Here is a 25,573-nt window from a genome sequence, read left to right on the forward strand (position 1 = left end):
TTTGTTCCCTAACAGGTATGATTATGTATGAGAAGAACTCATCAACTCTGTGAAAGCCAGGTGTAGATCAAGTTATCTCTGAAAGGAGAAAAGCAGGAGGGAAATACAAATGCATGTAGTAATTAAAAATGCATCTAAATACAGGAAAATGGAAGTTTGCGTATTAAAAGGATGATCCAGTTGATTTCCTGTGAATTCTAACCTACACTTGTTATGTTATAGCTTAGTGAAGGCTTTTATAGCTCTTCGAGATGGCTGTGGCTTTTAATGGCTCTGTCCTCACCACAGTATACAGTTGTGGCCCCTATGAAGAATACTAAGAGCCTCAATATATGTCCTGAAAATCTCCAAGCATTTCGCTCCTGCTGCCTCTTCCAAGGCTCGCCACTGGCCTGGGCATCTCTGATGCCTGTCCTAACCCCTCAATGCCTGGTTGTAACTATGTGCTTGGCTCCTGGATGTCTTTCCACATGAGTGGCCGAAGCGATACCATGCACTGCGGTTACAAGGCAGAGGGGTTTCAGAGTGCCTGTTTAGATGCCTATCTAAATCACCCTTAGTTCTTCCTGGTCCCTCCCCCACCTCTCTCGCTAGCCCAGCTGCTCAGCTCACTACTCATAACAAAAATTCAGAGTTTGGAACATAACGCAGTCTTGCTGCTGTTGCGGAACCAACGACAAAATTACTATTATGACAGCTTGCTAAAACATAGGATTAAAGAACTAGCAGCAATATTTCATCTAGTAGTGATCAAACCTATTCCTCTTTCCCAGTTAGCTGGGTGACACAGAAGGAAGACAGGTAGTTAGGCTTCACAAAGCTGTTGACTAAAATTTAATCTCTGTAATCAAAAGAGAAACTATATGTGAGCAAATGTTTGGAAAAAAATCCTTGTCCAAATTGTCTTTCTTCATTGTTGCCTCTGTCAAAAGACTCTACTTATTTTTTTTAAAAAGGCATCCATGAGGTTTTTTTTCTCTTTTCTGGTGCCCAACTACAATATACATCACTGTTCCAAAATTTTCAAGTTGTATTCTAGATCTTAAATAGTCCATTTTGGCCAAATGATTAGAACTTCAATCTTACAGCAAGTTTCTTTCTAAAGTCCCATTTCTTCTCTGACATCACTCTGAACTAAGTGGAATGATTTGAGTATTTTAAACGTGTCTAAATTGTTCAGTCATTACATTTCACTCAGAACTTATCCTATCCCATCTCATAAAAATATAGCGCTCTATAACTGTAGTTTTGCTAAGCATTGCCATTAAGGGAAACCAAGAAAAGGCTTATGAGATCCTGCAATTATTTCTGAATGAAAAGCTTGATTAAAATCTAATGCTCTTATTTTCACTGTCTCCCTCGCTTTCATTCATCCTAAGTCATTCTTTTAAATGTGTGTATTCTTTTACATGAAAGGATAAGATTTTTATCTTTTACCTTGTTCATTATTTCAAATTTTCTGATTATTTTTATTGTGATTTTGGTGATATTGAAATGAGTTTTTAGGCATACAGATACACATTAGAAGATTATAGTGTATAATAATCTCTCACTGTATCTCTCTCAATACCCCAGAAATCCGTCTGCATCAGGAAAAGGTCAACCTCCTGTCACTTCCACCTCCTCTTCAATCTTCTTCCTTTAAAAGTTCAGTCATTCCTGAGGCCAATCTCCTCCATCACAAAACCTCATAGACTGTAGTGAACACAGAGATCAAAGCCAGAATGGTTACACAAAAACAAAGTATGCCCAGGAAGCAAGAGACCAGAAAAGATATGAGTCTGGAGTATTACATTAAATAGAAATCTGAGGAAAATAAAAATAATGTCAACTCTCTGTAACTAAGTTAATGGAGTGATGGTTCAAAAGAAATACGCTTGAGTTTCTGATTCTGTTTTATGTCATATCTTTTGAGCAACTATGCTGACTTTAAATGTCATATTCTTGCTGGAAATTTTCTTTAAATATTGGTACAAATATTCCTTAATTCTTGAGAAATACTGATTTTCATGGTTAATAATACAACATCACAATGATGAACCTTGTGATTTATATGGCCACGTTAGGGCTTCCTTTTTGTTTATTTGTTCCATTGTTTTTTAAAGCTAAGACTTAGCCAAGTCTTCTGTGTGAAATCCAATACTTATCACATAATCTAGGCAATAACCCTCTATGATAAAGCCATACACTTGAAGTCCTATTGTGAAACCCAAACAATGAGGAAACCAAAACACCAGGGGAAAACCGGGTGTGGTAGCACACACCTGTTACTTTAACACTCAAAATATAGGAACAGGTGGATCTGAAGTTTAATGTCCTCCTTGGCTACATCAGCAGACAGTTCAAAGTCAGCCTGGGATACCCAGACCCTGTCAGAAAGAGAGAGAGACACAGAGAGAGAGAGAGAGAGACAGACAGACAGACAGACAGATGAAGCAGACTGAGAGACAGAGAGAGAGAAAGATAGAAAGGAAGTAGAAAGATTTCATGGACTCAGGAAAGTCTTCCTTACTTTTCTAAAGCTTTATTCTATTTTTAAATTGTATTATTATTTATTTTATGTGTGTGGGTGTTTTTCCTGCCTGTATGTCATACACTATGGCAGTCCTGGTGCCCTTGGAGGCTAGAAGACCCCTTGGGACCTAGCATTACAGATAATTGTGAGTCACCACATGGATGCTGGGAATCGAACCTGAGCCATCCGAAAGAGCAACCAGGCCTCTTAACTGCCGTGCAATCTTTTTATTCCTAAAATCTTATGGATAAGTGAAGTTCCTGTTTGTTGAAGACAAGTTATGGACTGGAAAGAAAACTGTAAGCAAAAATCACTTGTCGTGCAAGTGAGGACCTGGATTTGGAGTCACAGAACCGTATGGAGCTGTACACAGTAGCACACCTCTGAAATCCCAGCGGCACTAAGAGAAGAGGCGAGACAGGCGACTCCCTGGAAGCGCAAGCGACAGCTGTATGTATGCAACCTGATGTATGCAACTCCGAACCTGGCGAAGGGTGAGGATGAGCACTCGAAGTTGTCCTCCGACCTCCACACAAGCTGAATGCACACACACACACACACACACCGACATGCTTACACACAAGTTTAAAATAAATACAAAGAGTTTTTTTTTTAAAAAAAAAGTCACAGTGGTGTGATGGGAAATTTAAAACTCCAGAAAGGGAATTCATTAGTGCTCATATCCAACCTGCCTCTCTCAAGCGCTGACACTTAGCCACAGGCTTTCCGTCTTTTCCTGTTTTCCCGGGAGGGACACTTCAGTCTTGCCATCCTGGAAGACACATAGCTCGCTGCTGTATTTGATTCAGAATTTGTTGAGGATGAAAGTGATGCACCCAGTTCCAGTGGATGCAGCCTCTTTTCCTGGAGGGAACTCCCTTATCTTTGCTTGTTCAGGAACCCTCCTCGCACAAAGGAAAGGATTTTTTTTTTAATCCCAGCATTGCTGGGTTTTGACAGAGACCTTTCTCCTGCTGTTATGTTTATGAACTTCTTCAAAGCTATGTTGAGGGTGACTATAGTTTTCTCTAATTTTTCTAATCTATAGTTCAGTCAGAAGCCGCTGGGTCAATAAAAAGATAACTAAATAAATTTCCCAATCCCATGCGAATATTGGAATGCTCAGAACTGGATATCAGAGGTGTGATATACAGATCTGCTTTAAAACCCATTCAGTCTGAGAAGGTGGCTGATCCTGTACTTATTACATCACCTCCTAGAACTGAGATACACACACACAACCATATTAATTGCTTTTATTTGTGAAGAGCAAGCAGTGAAATTCCTCTGGCCATGATTATGATAATGAGCACTTAAACATCATGAATGTAAAAACTTGTGAACTTGTGGCCAGTTTTTCTTGGGTGTAGATCAATGTAGACATGTGTATCAGTACAAGAACTGTAAATCTTAAACACCAAAGAGTAACACTGGACTAGGAACAAGGTAACGTCTAAGGTTCAGTTAAGGGTAAGAATTGTAACCTCGGCACGGTGGCACGCATCTGTAACCCACTGAGTCAGGAGTATTGCAAGGCTAAGACTTGTCCAGCTACATAATGAGTTCAAGTCGAACATTGGCAAAATAGTGAGATCCTGTCTCAAATTAATAATAATAATAATAATAATTGATGTACCTCAATGGTAGCGTATTTGCTAGGCATAAAGTCCCAAGTTGAATTTCGAGTACAAAAATAAACAAAACAAACATAAATATCAGGGGGTCAGTAAGGAAAAAAAGACTGGAAAAATAAGTTTTTGTGAGTAATGACTTCACTCTGCACTTTAGGCACAAATGAGGTTGATGACTTAACAAACCAATGAGTCCGTGATTTTCAGGTTGTGGAAGTATACGAAGGCATATGAAATTCAGTTCCTATTATTAAAGAGTTCCCTTAGAACCAGTCATTAGAGGTGATAGGTTTCGTGCAGTTAGGAGAAGTTATAATGCAAGACAGTGATTGACAGGTGCAGCTGGAGTTCAGAGAAGGAACACATCCCTTCCAGATGGATTGACTGGGCTCTAGTTTGTGGAGAATGTGATACATACAAACAAGATGGCTAATGTTTGTCAGGACCCTAGTTTGCCTAATGCCTGCTGCTGTACTCTGCCTGGATACCATGTGAATGAGTGTCATGATCCTGCCCTAGAAAAGTGTGCAAGAGGTCAAGAAAATGCCTCCTAAGCAGATAGATGCGCAAAGAGCAATTAGCCTACTTCAAGATGACATTAGCAATGATGGTGACAGAAGGCAGTTCATGGTTAGCTATGCTAATTAGCTACGCAGCAAACAATGTCTTTAGACATTAGCAGAGGAAGTGCTTGCTTCCCTGACCTATCTACTGCATTCAGCAGAAACCCTGGACTGCTGCTACCCCCACCTCTGTGGTTTGATCTCATCTCTCAACGCTAGTGTAGTTCAGGGCTCAGATTTGGTTTTCTTAGTCTATATCCAACTGTGGAGCATCTGATCAGCTTCCATGGCTATAAATCCCAGCTATGTTCTGATGGTTGGCAATCCTCAGCCCTGACATTGACCTGACGTCCTGTTCTATGCATCTGACCCCTACTTGGGGTAGCATAAATCCCTACTTGGTGACTAGAAAGCATCTCAGTTTCAAAGTGTTCAGTAGTATTTTCCTTTGAGCACGTCTCCCGTCCCCAGTTACATGCATCCCCTGAAGTCCATGTATTGGACTTAATGCTCAATGCAACACATTGGGAGAAGGAATTCATTACCAGGGGCTCTGCTCTCCCGGTGGGATTAATGCTGTTATGGAAGTGGGATTTACTTAAAAAATAATATAAACCCCTCTTTCATGCATTTTCTTCTTCTCTTCCACTTTTTCTGCATGGGATGACAGAGCAGTGATACCATCATTAGTTTTGAGCCTCTTGACTATGGATTTTCCACGCTCTAGAACTGTAGTACACATATACCTGTTCTTTGTGAATTGCCCAGTTTCCACTGGTCACTTACAGAGGCACACACTGGCCTTGCAGGCTATTTCATCTCAGCAAAATGGCAGCTCCCTTCTTCCAGCCACTCAGGCAGCCCCCACCCCAAGAAGATCACTGCAAGCACTTTAATTTTCCGTTATTCATCAAAAAAATCTAGAGTGGGCTTTTTCACTCAGGACTCCTCAAGCCTGACAAGTCCCTGATCTGGTCTTTCTTCGCTTCTTTGGCTCCATCCTTCCTCCTTCACTGAGATCCCCCTGCCCAGACCTTCCTCTTTTCTGTGCTATGTCGGTCTGTCCAATTGTGAGTGTCTGTCCCAGAGTACATCCAGCAGTCATTGGGTAATTTGGCGGCTTAGCTACAGGACCTGTTTAAAGGCTTGCTGTCTCGCTGTGGTATTGACTCAGCTGATGGGATGACTTAATTAGCCGCTTAGAATCTAGTTTCTCTGCAAGAAATTTCACACATACAAATCGGCGGTTTTGAGAAACCTGATAAAATAATGACCAGTTTACCCCGAAAGGCTTTGTAATATAGTAGCCAACTGTCTAAGTAAATGCCAAGGTAATTAGAGAATCACCCAAGCACAGCGCTTGCCAGGGCTTCATGCCAATATCCTCTTTTCCTCTCACTGTGATATCTGTTCTGTGAGCATCCCCTCCTCCATTTCTTCCTCCCAAGAGCTAGTTCTGTCAACTCGGAATGTCCCCCTGGGGCTCTCCTTTGCACCTCTGTATTTCATGTATCTCCTGTTCTGTTCCTCTCCCAGTATCCTTATTTCTACTGAACCATCATGGGAATTTAAGAGTTTCTGAGGTAATCTCAGAATGTGCTAGTGCACGCGTGCATCTAGGACTTACCTGGAACTTCTTTAGGAAGGGCATGGGACCAAAGATCTGTTAGGCCAAGTTAAATGACACCCCAGTTGAATAGTAATAGTAATGGCTAGGATAAGTGAAAAAAATCCAAGGTGGACTCTATTTGACTCTACATTTTTTTTGGTTTGTTTTTTTGCCAAACTGCTCCAAATAGAAGCACTAAAGATCTTCTAGGATTAGATTCCAGAATCATTTGGTTGGCAACAACTGTCATGTTTTTCAAAAGCAACATGATTTACTTTCTTTTCTGTTCTACAGGTATTGTGTATACATCATGTGTATGTATCTGGGACTCTGAAGAGGCACAATTGTGATAATAAAACTAGAAGCCTAAAATAAAAATTGAGATCAGGGTTGTAATAACTGAACATCAAGAAACTTGGTATTTATTACTTGCTAAAACTTGTTTTTAAAAAGATCAATTAATTAGTTAATGAATTTGGGTCTGCATGTGTAAACATATGCATATATGTGTGGGGCTATTGCACCCACCTGCACGTGCTGATTGCAGAAGGGTGTTTAGTGTCTGCCTTTATCACTCTCTGCCTGTCCCTTTGAGTAAGGGTTTTCCCCAAGCCTAGACGCACATATTTTCTGTTGTGGTTGTTCAGGTAGTCTGGAAGCTAGCAAGGCCAAAACATCTTCCTGTCCCTGCCCTCCTTGGAGCTGAAGTTACAGGCCTTTGAGGGGCACTCAGATTATCAAGTGTGTGCTGGGATCTGAACTCCGATTCTCATGCTTGCATAGCAAGTGCCCTTAACTGCTGAGCCATCTCTCCACCCCTCCCCCAGAACTCATCAGATTCCCTGCAAGTAACCTAAACTCAGTCATTATACTTATGAACTGTAGCAGGAGGAAACAATCACGGGAATGAACAAGGACTGATCCAGGAGATCTACTTAAACAGTAAAAACGGCAAATTGACAGAGAAGACCGTGGATGGAATTTTCTTTGATTTGCCAACCAGCTCCCAAATAAAGAAATGGAGACATTATTAATTATGAACGTTCAGCCTTAACTCGGGCTTTTCCCATTTACTCTTTTAACTTAATTTAACCTGTTTCTATTCACCTGTGTTTTGCCTCAGAGCTTTTTACCTTTCTTTCATTCTGTATGTCCAACTTTTCTGCTTCCACCAAGTCTATCTGGCTGGTCCCTGGCGTCTCCTTGGCATTTCTTTTTCTTTCTTCCCCAGCCTAAATTCCTCCTACTTACTGTCTTGCCTGGAAATTCTACCTATACTTTCTCCCTTGCTATTGGTTATTTAGCTTTCTCTTAGACCCATCTTAGGCAGGGAAGGTAAAACAGCAACACATCTCTACATAATTAAACAAGTTTTGTGCCAGAAGACCACAATGTTTCCATATAATCTTCCTATTCAATAATGTGAATGTGTAATTGATGGTAGGAAACAATGTTTATGTGAAATTTGAAGGTTTTAAAAGCGCTTATTTGAGCTATATACTTCTTTTGAATAGATATACACCTGCAGCCACGGGCCTGCCACTCCCACACACAGATTTCTGAAGAAAATACCTAAAATATCATTGGCTACTTTTGGGTGAATGATGAGATATTATATTTGCTTTCTTTTGTCTACACATTCTCAGTTTTCTGTAAGACATATGAACAATTTCTAGGCAAATAACAGTTTCAAGAGTTTATTTCCAGATTTTTTTCCAGTCTTTGGGAAAAAAAATGTTAGTGGTTGGAGTGTTTATGAAACCTGAGAATATTTAACTATTCTTCCTTATGACTTGTTTGATTTAAATTGAGTCGCCCATTTTAAGTGTTTGTTATTAAACAGAAACTTGCCAAGTGTAAACTAAGGAGGAGACTTGGTTCTGTCAGTAGATTGACCACATAATACAAGCAGCCAAACTAAGCAACACAGTTTGCCCTTGTAGCCAGATCTAAGTAGGACATTATAAAATATCCAATTAATAATGATATTTTGAAGAATCAAATTAAATTTTCAGTTTTTCTTGAGTTACTTTTGACATTTGCTTATTTTATTCCTCAGAGCCAAGGGAATGATAAAAGGAATATCTACAGGCTTCCACAAAAAGTAACTTTTAATTGTAAAAACTCAATTTAAATGATCAAATATTGATTGAACAATTGTGTGCTCCCGCAGCACTGTATTAAACATAGTTGGACATTAGAATAACCCAGGACTGCAAATATATTGAGAAAACTCAGTTTTGACAGCAAGACAGAAAGCTAATAATTATACCCTCTAACATTTATAATGTATGTAATGAGCTTCAATATAAATATATTATATATATGCCTCCTATGAAGGTATAATATATATGTGTCTATGCATGTACATCAATATAAACAGAGAAAAATACATTCAAGAGTCATGGACAAGCAAAGGAAACAAACAAGGGAGTTAAGACAAACCTATAAAATAAGGAAAGTCACTGTAACTTACCAATCTGACAAAACATTGAGATGCAGAATATGTAAGGAACTTTACAAATTCAATAATAAAAATATAATTCAATTCAAATTGGCCAAAGGATGGATAACTATTTCTCAAGGAAGAAATTCAGTTAGTCAACAAACTTATTCAGAAATGCCCAACTTCATTAATGAGGATAGACATGTAAGTTAAAAATACAGTTTGCCAAGACCTCACCTCAGTTAGAATGGTATTATCAAAAAGAAGATAAACATCAAGTCAGGAAAGGGGTGTGTCTCATACACTGTTGGTGGCAGTGTGAATTAGGGCGGCACCAGAAAAGTGACAATGAGATTGCTCAAGAAATTAAACTAGCCCTACCATATGAGCTATAATTTCTCTCTTGGGCACATATTCAAGGAAAAGGATACTAATAACATTTGCGTGCCTACTTTTGTCGCTGTGTTTTGCACAATAGCTAAGATTTATAATCAACCCCGATGTCCATAAATGGACCAAGAGTGTATAACCTAACTTTTCTCAGTGCTGTAGCCAAATATATGGCAAGAAGCAATGTAAATGCATTTGTTCTGGTTTATAGTTTAGGAAGGGACGGCCGTTGTGTCTGGGAAGGCATGGTGAAAAGGGTGTGTTTCTGCAGTAGAGAAGCAGGTGTCCAGGAAGTGGCGCCAGGCTATGGAACTTCAAAACCCGCCCCACACTAATCCATTTCCTCCAGCAAAACTCCATTTGCTAAATAGTCCCAGCAGCTGGGGACCAAGTATGAAAGCTTAGGCACCTATGAGGGGCATCCACATTGAAACCACAGCAAATAGGTCAAGAAAATGTTTATACATATCCAGTTGCTTTATTCAGCCATTAAAAAATAATGTCATCCTCTTATTTGCAAGAAAGTGGATTAGGATTGGGGACAGAATGTTGGCAGAAATAAATCAGTCATAGTGCGGCCAATTCTTCATGCCCCCTCTTTTAGGTGGACATTGCACGTTCCCTCTCATAGAGGGCATTGTGTGTAGAAAATGCTTACTAGAAGCTGGAAGATTGGGAGCAAGGCTCATAGGAGGATAGATAGTGGGTACCCATAAGCAATTAAGATTAATAAATTCTAGTTTCAGAGGAACAGCAGTACGGAGGGCGTTGAGTTCACAGGAATGTATTGTATATTGTAACTAGAAGAGTGTAGACTGAAGTCTCCCAATGCAAAGTAATAAAGAGATGGCAATGTTATGGTCCAATTTAATTCATACATATTCCATGCATATATTGCAGTATCATATCGTGCCCCCAAGGGGTGAGGAAGTATAATCATTACCTGTTAGCTCAATTTTTTAAAGTTTTAAGGATATGGAAGTGTTAACTCGTCCAATTTGACCTATACACATTATATGTGGTGTTAACTAGCCCAATTTGACCTATACACACTGCATATGTGTATTAAATTATTTCATTATTCCATAAGGTTATACAATTAAAATAATTTTTGAACGACTGATAAAGTTATGAAAGAAAAAGATTAACCCTAACAAATAAGGATAAAATCTTCCTTTAAGGATATAATTTTTGGCTGAGAATTAAAGTTATATTAGACATACTTGGTTATGTGACAAAATAAAATCCAAACTAGATGAAGTAAACAGAGCCAGTGGGTTTGCAAGGGAAGGATTTCTTGCTTGGCAAGGATAGAGTCAGGGGATAATATGATATTATTAGGTATAACTTTCCTCACTACACGGCCTTCTCTACACCAATGTTCTACCAAAGTTAACTACAAAAGCTGGCAGTTACATTTTATCCCTTTATGATAGCAAAATGCCATAAACAGTGACTTAAGTAAGAGAAGTTTGTTTCTCACAGTCCATAAATTTATAAGTCCAGAATTAAGTTACCAGTAGATTCAATGCCTGGTGATGTAGCCCTTCCTAGACATTATAATGCTAGATAATAAGAAAATAGGAGTTTCTCCCAGGTCTCTTTTATAAACTTACTAATTCATTCATGGGGTGACCACCCCAATGACAGAGAAATCTCACAAGGACCTTCTAACACTTATTTTTTTTTATTGCTATGACAAAAGACCATAACCACAGGGTTGGGTGGATTTGGAGGTGGGGGAAACTCTGGGAGGAGTTGGGGGAGGAAAAAGAATGTGATCAAAATACATTGTATGAAATTCTCTAAATAAAAATAAAACATCAAAAAGAATGCACTTAGGCTATAGTTCATTATGTTGAATTTTTAAAAACAAAAAACACACAATAAAACCCCAAGGCCAAAAGAAGGAGAATTTATTTTGGCTTTTGATTCCAAAAGAAGAGTCCATCGTGGCAGGGAAAACATGCGAGTGTAGGAAGCTAGGATGCTGCATCTTCCACCCACAAACAGAGAACAAAGAGAGAACTGGAGATGAGGCGAGGCTTTAGGCACCTGTGTACTCCTAGTGATGTACTTCTCAGTAAAACTTTGCCTCCTAAGGGTCCAGTAGCCTCTTCCGCCAGCACCAACTGGGGACCAAATGTTCAAATACCTAAGCCTATGGGGATATTTCTCAGTCAAACCACCACAGAACCCTATCTCCCAATCCAATTATTTTGAATGTAAGATTTGAAGATATGAATTGGGAAGGGGGAAAATTGGAAACATTCAGCCTGTGGCACATATGCTTAGAGATACCAGATTGACTGGTCAGCTAGCTAGCATGTGTACCACAGCAAAAAGAGGGACGTGATTGGAGAATTCCAGCAGGATCAGATAGTACTAAAGACCTATGGGTCTTGATACTCCTCTCAAATGCAAAAGAAAGGACAGAGAATTGGGCAAAATACCTAGACAAATATAATCCTTACCAAATTTGATTTAACAAGGCATTTTTGAGTACATGAAAGAGCTTGAACCATGATGTAAAAGCAGGAAAATCAAGGAATAGATTTCCAGGTACCTGTAGGATACGAAGTAATTATGTATTAGTTATTATAATCTTTGAATTATTGTACTTTCATAAATCTATTTTTCTTTACTAAGAACTATATTTGGACATATTTACATATATATCATACACATTTGGTGCTAATTCAACATCTTGACATTTTACTTTATAATTGAAAAACAAAATATCACACATATTTAGGTTTAGAAACATGATATCTTTATATACGCTTACATTATAAAATGGCTACATCACCTCAGCAATATATCTTTGTGTGTGTGAGATTAAAACACTGAAAATGTACTCTCGACAATTTTTAAGGTATGCATCATAATATAGATGATAAATAATGGATCTCTTGAACTTGCTTCTTCTAAGGAAAACTTTATGATTTTGACAAGCAACTCCCAACCCCTCCTAGCCTCTGGGATAATTTTTCTCTCTATTCTTTAAGTTTGACATTGTTATACTTTCTAAGTAAATCAAGTAGTATTCATGCTGAAAATAATTTATTTTAGTCACTAATTTATTTTATTTATTTGTTCATTTGTTTTAACTAATTTATTTTAGCCCAAGTTCATCTGCATTGTCACAAAAAATTTCATTATTTGTTTAAAGACCAGTGGCATACCATTGGGTAAATGCAAACTTTATCTGATTCTCCATTGGATAGACATGTAGATAGTTTGATTCTCCATTGAATAGACATGTAGATAGTTTGATTCTCCACTGGATAGACATGTAGATAATTTGATTCTCCATTGGATAGACATGTAGATAGTTTGATTCTCCATTGGATAGACATGTAGATAGTTTGATTCTCCATTGGATAGACATGTAGATAGTTTGATTCTCCATTGGCTAGACATGTAGATAGTTTGATTCTCCATTGGATAGACATGTAATAGCTTGTATTTCTTAGTTATTGTGAATGATACAAGGAGCACATTTCAATGCTCTGTTTGGCCTTCCGATTTCAGTTCCCTTGGATATCATTTAGAACTGAGGTCTGGATCACATGACACCTCCACAGGGTTCTCCATGGTGAATAAATCAATTTGCATTCTCACCAAGAGTACATAGGGTTTTCCTTCCTCCACGTCTTTACCAATTCTTCTTATTGTTTATGGTTTCAATAATAACTATCCTAACAGATGAGAACTGATAAGTCATTGGGATTTTACTCTGCATTTTTGTAGTGATTGGTTATGTTGAGCATTTTGGCAAATACTTTCTGGTTACTAGTGTTTTGTCTGGAGAACTGCCTAGTCTCTTGTCCATATTAACTCTGATGGTTTTGCTTTTGAATCTTTAGTCTATTTTGAGTTGATTTTTGCGAAGTGGTTAGTCAGTTTTCCTAGCACATAACTGAGAGGGTCCTTTCTTCATTGTTTGTTAAAAATCAATTGACCATAAATGTGTAGGTCTGTTTCTTAGCTCCCTGCTTTGCTTAGTGGAATATGTGTCTAGATTTATGTTGGTACTATACCGGTTTGTTAACTAAAATATCATGGCATAGTTAAACAATCACTGAAATTGCTAAAATGTTAGTAAGAATTTGAAGATGACATAGATAAATGGAAAGATAGAAATATATTTCTGGACAGAAAAATATTGTTCTTAAAATGTCCATACAATACAAAGAAATATTTATCAAAACTCCAAAGGTATTTTCTCAGAAATAGAAAAAAGAATGATAAAATTTTTATGAAATTATAAAATATCATGGATAGCCAAAGTACCTTTGAACCATAAAGAGCTAATAGAGTTACCACATTACCTGGTTTTAAATCCTTGTAATGGCTTGAATGTGATGTAAACTTTCTATTTGAAGTATATCCCATGATAAACACTTCACGAAATAACCCATTAAATTGTCAGCATCAACACTCAGCTTTAATTTCTGTTTTATAGATCTGAATAACTATTGATTTGTTTTAGGATAGTGCTTTCTTAAACTTTTTTCAAAAGTAAATTTTGGTTCACTTAAAGTAGAATTTGATTTTAAGCTCTTAGAACATTGCCTGTTTTGAGTAAATGATTAATAAATATATGTGGATGTTTCCATGAATTTATAACAGTAATCGTAAAACCATCTATCACTTTTAAAAGCCGATTTGGACCAGATGTTTGTTTGTTCCTTGGCACAGCCGTGCCTGGATGTGAATTCATTTTATGATTCACAGAGTCCCCAAGGGCCCGTGGTGATAGAATTGAAACCAGGCCAATTGATGTTTTAATCCTTTCTGTCCTTCAAGAAGAAATGGAATTAAAAACTAAGTTTCTGTTGTTCAGAGTTTGTTGCACTGAGCTAAGATTATAGATAGAAAGTAGAATTAGATTTTTGCTAAATGGATTTATAATCTAAATTAGATATACAGGATAGTGACCTTGGCAAACAAAAGGTAGAAGTGGCAACTTGGTGAAAAGTCAGCAGAAACTGCAGAAGTTCAGAGATGACGGCTAGCTTGTGAGTGGTGTTTGCTGATCTTTACGTGACTGTAGGCCTGCAAGGTCATGGTGCTGGATCTGTCTTAATCTCCGTGTATAACTCCACCACATGGCACCTTGCTTTACTCTGTATTTCTTCAAGATGGCTCATATTTCACAGTGCACTTCAAACTGATAAATAATAAAAAGACCTATTGCTTGGTACAATAGGTCTATATGGTTTTGACCAGTTGATAGTAAATTATTAAATGATAATTGCATACATGTTAGCTAACATGAGCCAGTAATCGTTAATGTGAGTCTACACATTTTGTATGATATTGAGTATGCCTTATAAGAGAGAAAACAGAAGCCCCCCCAAAGTCCTAGATTTCATGCAAAAGAGCCACACCTCTCCTTTCCTCCTCAGTGAATCCCTAATGAAGGGGTATTCTTGGGGACCCTGGATTAGAGACCTAAAAGCCAGTCCTGATTGTAATCACAATGTAGCAGTTAGTGTAGAGATGTAGATCATTTGTTTAAGCAATATATTTTTCAGTGCTAGGAGCCAGATTCAGGGCTTCATGCACGTTATGTAAGCACTTCACCACTGAACTACACCTACACTCGGTCCTAATAAACTCAGAATACATAAAAGTAGTTGGAAAAGCTGAGCACCGTGGCACACACCTTTAAGCCCAGCACTCAGGACACAGAGGCAGGAGGATCTCTGTGAGTTCAATGCCAGTTTGGACCACACAGTGAATTCCAGGATAGCCAGGGCTATGTATAGAAAAAGTCTGTCTCAAAACAAAACAACAGCAAAAAAAAAGTACTTGGGAACGGCTGCCCAAGGTTAGACTGAAATATGTAATTGAATGGATTTGATGACGAGTGAGTCTGGGGGTTATCTCAAGGACAGTGGCGGTGAGATGGAAACAAGGAATTCCTCAGCGATGAATGAGATAAATGTCTGAAGTATAGCTGTGTGGCGTAAGAAATAACCCAGGCAGTCATGGTGTTTGGCAAAGGGTCAATGTGAAGTCATCCTTTCAACTTCAGTGACAGAATGTGCTTACCAAAATAACAGGCAAGTACGAGATGGAGAACACACTGACTCATGTCCAGAAGAAGACCAATATACTGCTCACTTCTCTCTGCTCTAACAGACTTTGAGGACAAAATCTTCAGCCTTCATCAGAAGAACCCCATCAACTCCTCCCTTGCTGCACACCCATGACCTCAGTCACAATAAACCATGGAAAATGGCACTAATTCCTGGTTTTCTGTTGTATACTAACCTCAGCTGATTCTACACCAATGCAGCTGTATCCTGAATCAGCATAATTTCATTATGACAGAGGAAATACTTTTTAAAATTAAGACCAAATCAGAGTGTTTGCCACCACACTAAGATTACTGAACACAGTCAGCTAAGCCTGTCTCTACTCATCACTCCCTGTGATCAGATCTCTCTTCCACTACATGTCCTTGGCATCCTCTTAAATAGTGAGGTGTGGTAATATATGCTTGCAATTTCTCCTACATGTCCTAGGACATAGAAGGTACCTAGGACATACCTGGTGAAAGACAAATAAATAAGATTTCATGATAAACATATATAAGAATGATCACACTGAGTTTTGAGAAAATGCTTGAGATTATAACATATGGCAAACCCTTAATTAGTATATTTATCTAGAAGGAAAATTTATTTGCCATCAGTTCTGTGGTTTAAAACACATCATCTGTGGTTTAAAACTGCTTTGAAAATAGTTACTTGAAAAAAGATATGGTTTGAGTTCTGCTGTGAAAGCAGTAAAATTTCCTATTTTTATTTTTTGTGTGTGTTTGTGGGTTATGACATATGTATCACGGAGACCAGAAGAAGGTATCAATCAGATCCCCTGGAACTGGAATTACAGGAAGTTATGGGTAGTCAGGTGTGGTGCTTGGATTTGAACTCGGGTCTTCTAAAAGAGCGGCAAGTGCTCTTAACCACGGAGCCATCGTTCCATCTTGACAGTAAAATATTCTAAGTTTACTGGTTCATGCTTGCATAGAGGGCAGTTAATAAAAATGCCATTACGTCTAAATCTTCCCAACCCGATTTACATTGAGAAACAGTGCTATACACTCCAGTCAATTATTTTTGTTTGTGGTTTTTAAGACAGAGGTATTATACATCATCATAATTTCCTTGATGAAAATCTATGCATTTACATTTAGAAGTCCTAAATGAGCATGTTCACAGAGAAGGATGAGGGCTGGTGGGTAAATCCTTGCTGTTTAGCAGGAGGAAGTGTGGTGCACACAATGGCTCTCTTCGGACTGGTTAATGCTCAGAGGTTCTGCTTCTTCAGGTTGACAGGCTGGACGTGGAAGGCTTGTTTAGCAACATTGAATCCGTCCACCAGATATCTGCCAAGCTACTCTCCTTGTTGGAAGAGGCCACAACAGACGTGGAACCAGCCATGCAAGTAATCGGTATGTTTGTTCTTTCTTGAACTCTACAGTACAACAGGAAACAGTATTTTAATAACCCCCTGGTACTTTGGTTTTATGTTTCTGACGCACAAAGCTTCCCAGGAGATATATAAATGCCGAGTCTGCCTTCAGGTTCATTGTAATTACACAAACTCCACGTTTATCTCCAAATGGGTTTATAGCCATTTGTGGAGGTCCCTCAGTAGCACTGAGCACAGACAGAATTCGCTCCTCCAATCTCTCTGCTTTCCAGATGGTCTTTCAATTTGTTTTATGGCTGGAACTTCCTTGGTCCTTAAAAAATTAAATATTTTAATAGCTATTCTGATTTCAATCTCAATGAATTTTATTAATCTTAAATTTATAAATTTATTGATTTTAGAACTATAAATACTTTACATGAAAAGTATGTGATCGCCAAAGAACTTAGACACCATCTGTATTTACAATTTTCCACTTTACTCTTTTTTCTCTTATTTTTATCTTTTTTCATTGTTCTTTATGGATTTCACAACATGCATCCTGATACAACTCATCTCCCTGTCCTCTCGCTTCTGTTAGCTGCCCTTACAACCTCTCCCCAAAATAAAATTTAAAAATATAAACAAAAAAATACCCAAATGGTCTCATCTTGGAAGCTGTAATGTGACAGAAAGAGTCACAGTGTACCATTTAGTCCACACATCTTTACTTGTAAGTGTTCATTTCAATAACCCATTGGTCTGGCTCCAAGCCTCTGGTTTCTTCTACATTTGGAAGCTGAAATTCCTCTTGGGTATCCTATTGTTGCTTTTGTCATGGAGATCCTGGAACTTTGGATCTCCAGGTCTGGGCTCTTCACATGCTCCATGTGTGTATACATACATATATGTGTGTATCTATACATTTATAGTTTTTATTCTGACAAGGTTTTTTTTAAAAAGGACTACAGAGATTATTACATGACAAATATTCAGCTTAGAGTCTATTCTCTTAATGTCTTCAGCATTGCAGATAACTACTTGAAGGAGTTTTATGTATCAATACACAGTGTTGTGTAGCTTATGAATTCCTATTAAATATTATCATTTTGTAATTTTACATTTATTGCACTTTACAAAAGTATTAGAACAATTGAGGATCTATAGGGTAAAGATGAAGGATTGCTTGTATGCTCCTCCAAACCCATTGTCACTCCTGCAAGTGATCATTGCTGTTAATCTTTGCAGAATGTCCCTTTGACACAGACACACACACACACACAAACACACACACACACACACTATCTTTATTGAATCCTCTTTTTGTAGATATTAAAGTTATCATTATAAAGGAACAAAATTATTCTTATTTAATATCTATATGGGTCCAAAATTCAGGGAGCAAGCTGATCTTATGAAAAGGTGAATGAAAGGATTCAGTTGGGTTTCAATTCTATCCTTCCTTGTGGTTCAACATCCCCAACAAACCATGATAATGTTTTCTTTCTCCGAGACTGTACACGTCTTCCCGTTAGCAGAGATCCCTAGCCATTCATCAGTTCATCCCCTGACTAGGTCTGGGCAGCAGCATGCTTACAGAGGACGATGCTGTGTGGTTCTGTTGGGCAGAGTGAAGTGGAAAAGATCCCCTCTGCCCCTCCTAAACTCACAGGGAACTCTCTCCTTGAAGTGAAGGTGTGTGTCTGATCCCCAGCAGAGTGCTTTTGTGCTGCTACAATCCCTTAACACCGTATACAAGATACTGTATACGTGTAAAGTTATTCTTTATGTTTTGAGAAGTATGGTCCACGTTAGGCGAAGATGTTCTTTGGAACTTTCTTTCCATTTAGCACTAACAGAAAATAGCAACACATTTAGAAAATGGTAAGGGATCAAGCTAATGCGAAGGGCTATTTAGAGGAGGAGTAGGGAGGGAATACATTTGGGGAGGGTACTGAAGACAAATTTGAAATTCAGGTAATTCAACTTTGAATGTCATCTCTTCCACGACCTTGACTGAGTGAAATAGTGCACCGCAGTAAACTGGAATGCAGCCTATTTCCTGTCCTGGCACTTTGGTGTGCCACGTGCAGGGTGCCGGCTAATACAGTGAGAACACATGGACCTGAGGAGCTAGAAATGGCCCCGGACTGTTCTGGTGGCCCTTAGAGGTGTATTTGAGGCTGCAAACCCTTCCATCCTCACTGGATGCAGCAGCTAGTTGTGCCATGGCCTATGCTGTGTGGCATACACTAAGGCCCCTGAGAAACATGAGGCCAGTCCCTAGAGTTCTTATCTCTGCCAATGCTCAGACCAAAGGGGGGATCCTGTCCTCAGACTGCCTCCAAGACTGACTGCCTCAAACTTGCTGGACTGCTCCTCAGACTTCATTGAGCTCCTGTCTCCTCCCACCTTATATTCCTCTCTCAACCCATCCATATTACTCCTGTCTCCATCTCACTAGCCCTGGGATTAAAGGCGTGGGATCCTAAGTGCTGGGATGAATTCCCTTTGTGTGAACTCTGTTTCTCTTTTAGAATGGATCAAATGTGTAGCCCAGGATGGCCTTGAGTTAACAGAGATCCATCTGTCCCCCCAAGTCCTGGGATTAAAGATGTGTGTTACTACTGCCTGGCCTCTAGTCGCTTCGCTTTGCACTCTGATCTCTCTGATCTTCAGGCAAGTTTTATTTGTTAAAACACAAACAAAATATCACTACAATATCCAACCCTCTTGTTATTATTTGGTTATGCTTACTATAATTGTGCAACAAACCCTTCAGATATAAAGACTCATTGTAGTCACATAATGTAGGTATTGCTTTTTCTGCTTCTCAAGAAAGTTGATGATGAACATATGAATATCAGTATGCTTATCCTGTATACAGACCTTAACATAGTCGTCACTAAACACAAACTAACCAGGAGACAGATATCTGCTGAAGAAGCAGCAACATTCACGTGAGAAAACATTAGTCATCGTTTTAAAAAGATTGATCAAGAAAGGTGATAGTATACGCAGAGCTGCTCAAAGTGTGTTTACCAACCATTCCAAAGATTGTTCACGTACATCAGATAACATCTACTCTCCACTGACTTCATGCAAACTTATTTCAAAGGTTCCTTGATCCTCTAAAGCATATAAAAACAATGGCTACTAGTGAGGTGACACCATCAATAAAGGTTTTGCAGTTAAGTGATGGGTGTATCAGTTAATAGAGAAAGCAAATATGGAATTCAGGCTCATTCTAGTAACAAATAAATGTTTAAATAAAAATTGCAGAACCAGAAACAAATTTGGGGAAATTTATTATTCAAAAATTGATTGATCTTATTGTAAGTATTACTGTAGCCACGTTTTAAAAATCAGTATTAAAGGAGTTGAAGGGAAGAATTAGCAGTTCAGTACACATATTGCTTTTACAGATGAATTACATTTCACTCATGTTCACAAGCACTGGTAACTCCAACTTCACCATCCCTACAATGGCTGTGGCCGGTTTGTGAAGAGGCCTATGGAGCAGCATTGCAGTGTTTTAATTAAGCTATTCAGCAGACAGAAAAATTGGCTTCAGATTTTTGATGTCTACAGGTTGCAATTACAAAACTATATTATAAACAGAAAGGCACTGGAATTTGTCCTTACCAAAACAAAGAATGAGCTTGAAAATTAAACTAGCTGAACATAGCGGACAATGAGGAATACTGAGAATTCAAGAACAATCGCAGTGGGTTTTTGATCCTACTGCACGTACTGGCTTTGTGGGAGCCTAGGCAGTTTGGACGCTCACCTTACGAGACCTGGATAGAGGTGGGCAGTCCTTGGGCTTCACACAGGTCAGGGAACCCTGATTGCTCTTCGAGCAGATGAGGGAGGGGGACTTGATCGGGGGAGGGGGAGGGAAATGGGAAGCGGTTGCGGGGAAGAGGCAAAAATCCTTAATAAATAAATTAATTAAAAAATAAAAAAAGAAAATTAAACGATAAGAGCGCATGATGTATAAAATATTTTTGAAATTCTGTAAATGAACTTTCGAACACTTGACTCGTGAAAAGAAGCTTTGGAAGGAACACTTCTAGTTTATTTCATTTCACTTTTTAGGTTGGGTCTCATTTCATAGCCCATGCTGGACTGGAAATCATTATGATCCCCCTCCCTCATCCCCTGAGTGTTGGGATCACATTCATGAGCCACCATGCTTGGCTTGATGTTCTTCTTTAACATGCTAAAATTATATTTTGCACTAGATTTTACAATATCACATTTTGAAAAATTATAGATAGAAATAATTTAGTATGTTTTTTCACTTATAAAAAGAAAGAAAAGAATCCAAACAAAGGTAAAAGACATAAATTTCAAAAGTATTTCAGCTCAAATAAATACACCTTTAAATAGGGATATATACAATTGGAATTTTGACATCTTCCATTTATCAGAATATTCTGAGCTTATTGAATGTTTCTGTATTTACAAAATATTTTCCAATTTAAAGTTCAGTTCACGAATTTGGCAGGCTTAGTCTGAATCAACTCTATGGATGAGCATTTGGTGTACAGACACAAGAATCAGGAGTAGAGTTGGAAATCCTCAATACCTGTGAAAAAGTCAGTGCAAACCAGTGCTGAGTGGTGAACAGGAAAGCCACGAGAACTGCTGGGACTTGCTGGCTACCAGTCTACCTGGAAAATGGGCAGAACCAGGATCAGTGAAAAACCCTATCGCAAAAAAATAAGGAAGAGAGCAACAGAAGGCACCTAGTGTCCTCTTCGTCAGATCTCCACATACACATGGACATGTTCACACACCTTCATGCACACTTGCAAACATGCATAAACCACACACACAGACACACATACCACGAAATAAATGCATAAAACATAAAGTCAGTATTAACTTATAATCAATACAACTCAATGAATATCAACAAACAACAAAAATATTGATATAAATAAATGGGAATAAAAACCAGCTCTCCAGTAGATCTCAATGTAAAGGAAAAATACAAAAATCCACTAGCAGGCAACCATCATCATTATAACTGTTTCATATAAAATCCACTAGTAAATATGACATATACTGGGTGCAAGTTAGAGAACTGTAGCTGGGAGTTTCTGTCCTGCCTGGTCCGGCAGCCATTTAGTCCCAAAGAAACACACAGAGGCTTATGTTAATGATAAATTTATAAATTGTTTGGCCTGCTAGCTCAGACTTATTATTAACTAGCTCTTACAACTTAAATTAACCCATAATTCTTATCTATATTTAGCCATGTTGCTTGCTACCTTTTCTCAGCGCAGCATTTTCATCTTGCTTCCTCTGCTTCTGGGTGATGACTACAGACTGAATTCTTCTTCCCAGAATTCTCTTAGTCTGGTTGGCCCCATACTTCCAATATGAGTGACAAATCCTAGAGCGTTATCCTACAGCAGAGAACACAGATTTCAAAGTCTCAAGATTTGTCTACCAGTAATTTCTGACATCAGAAAGAAGCATGGTAACCTTCTAGCAAGAAACGTACTTTAGCCGGGCGGTGGTGGCACATGCCTTTAATCTCAGCACTCGGGAGGCAGAGGCAGGCGGATCTCTGTGAGTTCGAGACCAGCCTGGTTTACAAGAGCTAGTTCCAGGACAGGCTCCAAAACCACAGAGAAACCCTGTCTCGAAAAACAAACAAACAAAAAAAAGAAATGTACTTTAATCAATTGATCAAGGCCAAGAACAATGGGAATATCAGCCTCACATCACAAACCTTTTGCATTGTGCAGAAGAAAGCATTCAACATATCCAAAAAATATCTTGCTGATAGAAACAGATCAGTTTCCTTTTACTGACAGTTACATTGTAGTTATCTGCTACAGTAACATAGAAAAACTGTGTACAGAATGTTGGGAAACTGTGTTGCCTCTGCACTTACTTTATTAGTATGAAATATCAATTCAAATTTTAAAAGACAACACAGTTTACAGAGATCATTCAATTAAAGATGCTTATACTTCCAAATTTTTTAGTCATGACTGGAAAGATTACAAAAATATTTCAAAAAATTAGAACAATAAAAGTATAATTTTAAAAGTGTCAGTTGGAGCTTTGCTCTCAGGGCCCCTCTTCTTTGGTTTCTGAGCTGGCCTTGTGATGCTAATAAAAGAAGCCAAAGTGATATTTCATAACTACATGGTGAGTTCTACTCCATGATCATAAAAAGAGAGAAGCTCAAACGACCCAGTCATTCTGAGAAACATAGAAATGACCTTAGACAGGTGAGCACAGTCCTCCTCTGCCACTGCGACTTAGCTGACTGTAAAGGTGTAAGTAAGTCTGTCAGCCCCACAGAGAGATGAGCCATCTAGTGAAACTGCCAGCCCTCATCCCAAGGATGAGAGCAATGAGTTGTTTCCAATTGTTTAAGTTTGGGGATGATGTTTTTGCATAACAGTAGTTCATTCCTACAGAACCCCAGAGAAAACCATTTCAGCTCAAATGCTGAGGAAAGTTTGATTTAGAATGTAGTGTTTGGACTTGAACTTGACTAATTCAGAAGGGTAGCAATTACATTAAAAAAGGCCATCTTTCTTTCCTTCTTTCTTTCTTTCAATTTTTTTGAGACAGGGTTTCTCTGTAGCTTTGGTGTTGGTCCTGAAACTAGCTCTTGTAGACCAGGCTGGCCTCGAACTCTCAGAGATCTGCCTGCCTCTGCCTCCTGAGTACTGGGATTAAAGGCCACCATGGCCCAGCTGCAAACGGCAGTCTTGATGAGAACAGAGTAAAGGCCCTGTGTCAGGAGAGTATGGGCAGGTCTTGGGAAGTCCATCAGCATTCCAGTGTGCCTTAGACGCTGTGCAGGCGGCCTCTGTGATCCTCCATTAGGATACATATGTCAGTGCAGAGTTCAACGGCAATTCCTATCACTAATTCTTTTATTGCTTAGATTTCGTAATTTAAACTGATTGGCTGAGATGTTTCCAAAAGCATGCTACCGCAAAATGAAAAGCACAGGTGTTTCAACCCTGTGTCCTCAGACAGCAAGAATAAGAGTTTGTGACTCGCAGCTGCCGTGCCGGATCCCCTAGATACCGCGATAAAGGAGGCAGAGAAAGTTACTCAAGAAACCTTGGTGTCTGGATGAGGCTCAAGTTTATAAATAGATACAGAAGTTTGCAGGTCTGAGAGCGTGGAGAGAACTGTTTGGATTCCAACCACAAAGTGGGCTGTAAAGTCCACACTGGATCTGGATAGGAAAGTTGTTTTAAACTTTCTAGAGATGAGCTTTGGTCCTTGTTTATATTGAAATTGAAAATATTCCATGACAATTTATGAAAATAGTAAACAAGGATGAGTAAAATAAAAGATGGTACAGAATTTAAGGGCATAATATTATATCTTTTAATATCAGGTTGAATTAGATTCCATCTCTTTCTATTGCTAGGTCTTAGGTAAGTTATGAAACCTCATTGAAGTTCAGCTTCTTATCTGGAAATTGAAGGCAGTTGTATTTATCCCATATGAGTTTCATGAGGATTCAATAAAATCAAGTATAGAATATACCCACTGCTTATTCTTAATACTTAATACATAATGTGACTAAATTACTATATTACCCTAGTCATTCTAAATGTACACATCAATTTATAAAGTTTGGTTTCTTTTATATAACAATTGAGTATAATGCAAATTATTTTGGAAGTTTTAGTAATGCTTTACAAAATATTAAGATTCGGATTATGTAGTTTCTTTATGCCTCTTGGTATCTATACATCTTCATAATTCAAATACATAAGGATATATTTGACTTTAAGAAGGGAGGTTTATTTATGTCTCTTCTGTGTTTGGCAGAGTAAATGATAATTTCTGAAGCTGGTTTCCTAGAGTCTGAATATGCTCGCTTCTGTGATACCCAGCCCTAGTATTGCTCTTTCATATGGCACGGTGAATGGGAACTGACTCTTCTCTTGTGCCCTTGCAGGCTTATATAAGTTATTTGAGTGCACTGTTGGTTCTTTGTGTTTGCAAGTTATGGTTTACTTGCCTTATAAAGCAAGTATTGTCTTTGATTTTTAACCTTCTGATTTGATCACATGTAATTTTCAGGCTACCACATGCTCTTTCCTTTTTTCTTAAATCTCTATTATTACCTCGTTTGTAGTGAACATACATATTTGGAACTTCATCTCGTAAGGAGATGTATAGGCTCAGATACCAAGGAGCCTCTATCCAAACCCACCACAGTGCAAAACAGTTGTCCAATAAACCATAGTTAAATAGAGATGAGCTAAAAAGAATAATCACATTTATTTCTGTTTGAACCACAATCTTATACAAAGCCTAGGATAAGTAGCTTTCTTGAGTAGCACAGCTTTACCTTAAGTATTCATACTGACAGAGGAAATTCAGAGTGATACAGACTCTACACCACGGGCATGGAGTTCTAAAAGAAAAGAAGAGTTTAATCAGCAGGAACATAAAAGTAGAAGAACCCAGTGTACTGGCATCAATGAGGGGCATCTGAGCCACAGTTCTGCCAGGGACATCGACCCTGTTGGGCAAGTTGCCTTTAACAACAATGACTAAAGAAATTTTAAACAGAATTCTTGTTTTTGTTTTTGCTTTTGTTTTCTCCTTTGCAAGAGAGCAGCTTTAGGGGAATATCACTGCAAAAAAAAATTATTTTGGTCGTAGAATTTTTTAAAAGAAGATGGTGGTTTTGTTTTCTAGGATTCTGGCACCTTTGTGTCAGGCAGTTAGAGTGCAATTACCTTCCCTGCTCTCGGTTCACTCCTTTCTCCGCCCCCAATCATCCTTCCAGCACACACACATTAGACTGAGCGGTTGTCCTTCACCACTGAAGAAATGCAGCCAAGGCTTACGTTACCGTGGAAACAGAATCACTTTTGGCCGGGAGACACCTCGCTTCATCAGCACTATTATGAGGCAGAATGGGTTGGGAGGGAAATCAAATATTCTGCCCACCAGTGTTATAGCTGGCCTCTGGGT

At 38.5% G+C, this 25,573-nt stretch overlaps 1 protein-coding gene across 2 annotated transcripts in view; it reads left to right on the forward strand.

The window, feature by feature from the left end:
* Arhgef38 (Rho guanine nucleotide exchange factor 38) overlaps positions 1–25,573 on the forward strand; it is a 91,680-nt gene that overhangs the window by 30,027 nt on the left and 36,080 nt on the right. For both annotated transcript variants that reach the window (XM_041655136.1, XM_041655139.1), the window contains exon 3: positions 16,502–16,625. In XM_041655136.1, coding sequence (XP_041511070.1) covers positions 16,502–16,625 — 124 coding nt within the window. The remainder of the gene's footprint in view (positions 1–16,501; positions 16,626–25,573) is intronic.

Source organism: Microtus oregoni, unplaced genomic scaffold (assembly GCF_018167655.1).
Source record: "Microtus oregoni isolate MIOR12 unplaced genomic scaffold, Mior012 000000F_ref0000247, whole genome shotgun sequence".
NCBI lineage: Eukaryota > Metazoa > Chordata > Mammalia > Rodentia > Cricetidae > Microtus > Microtus oregoni.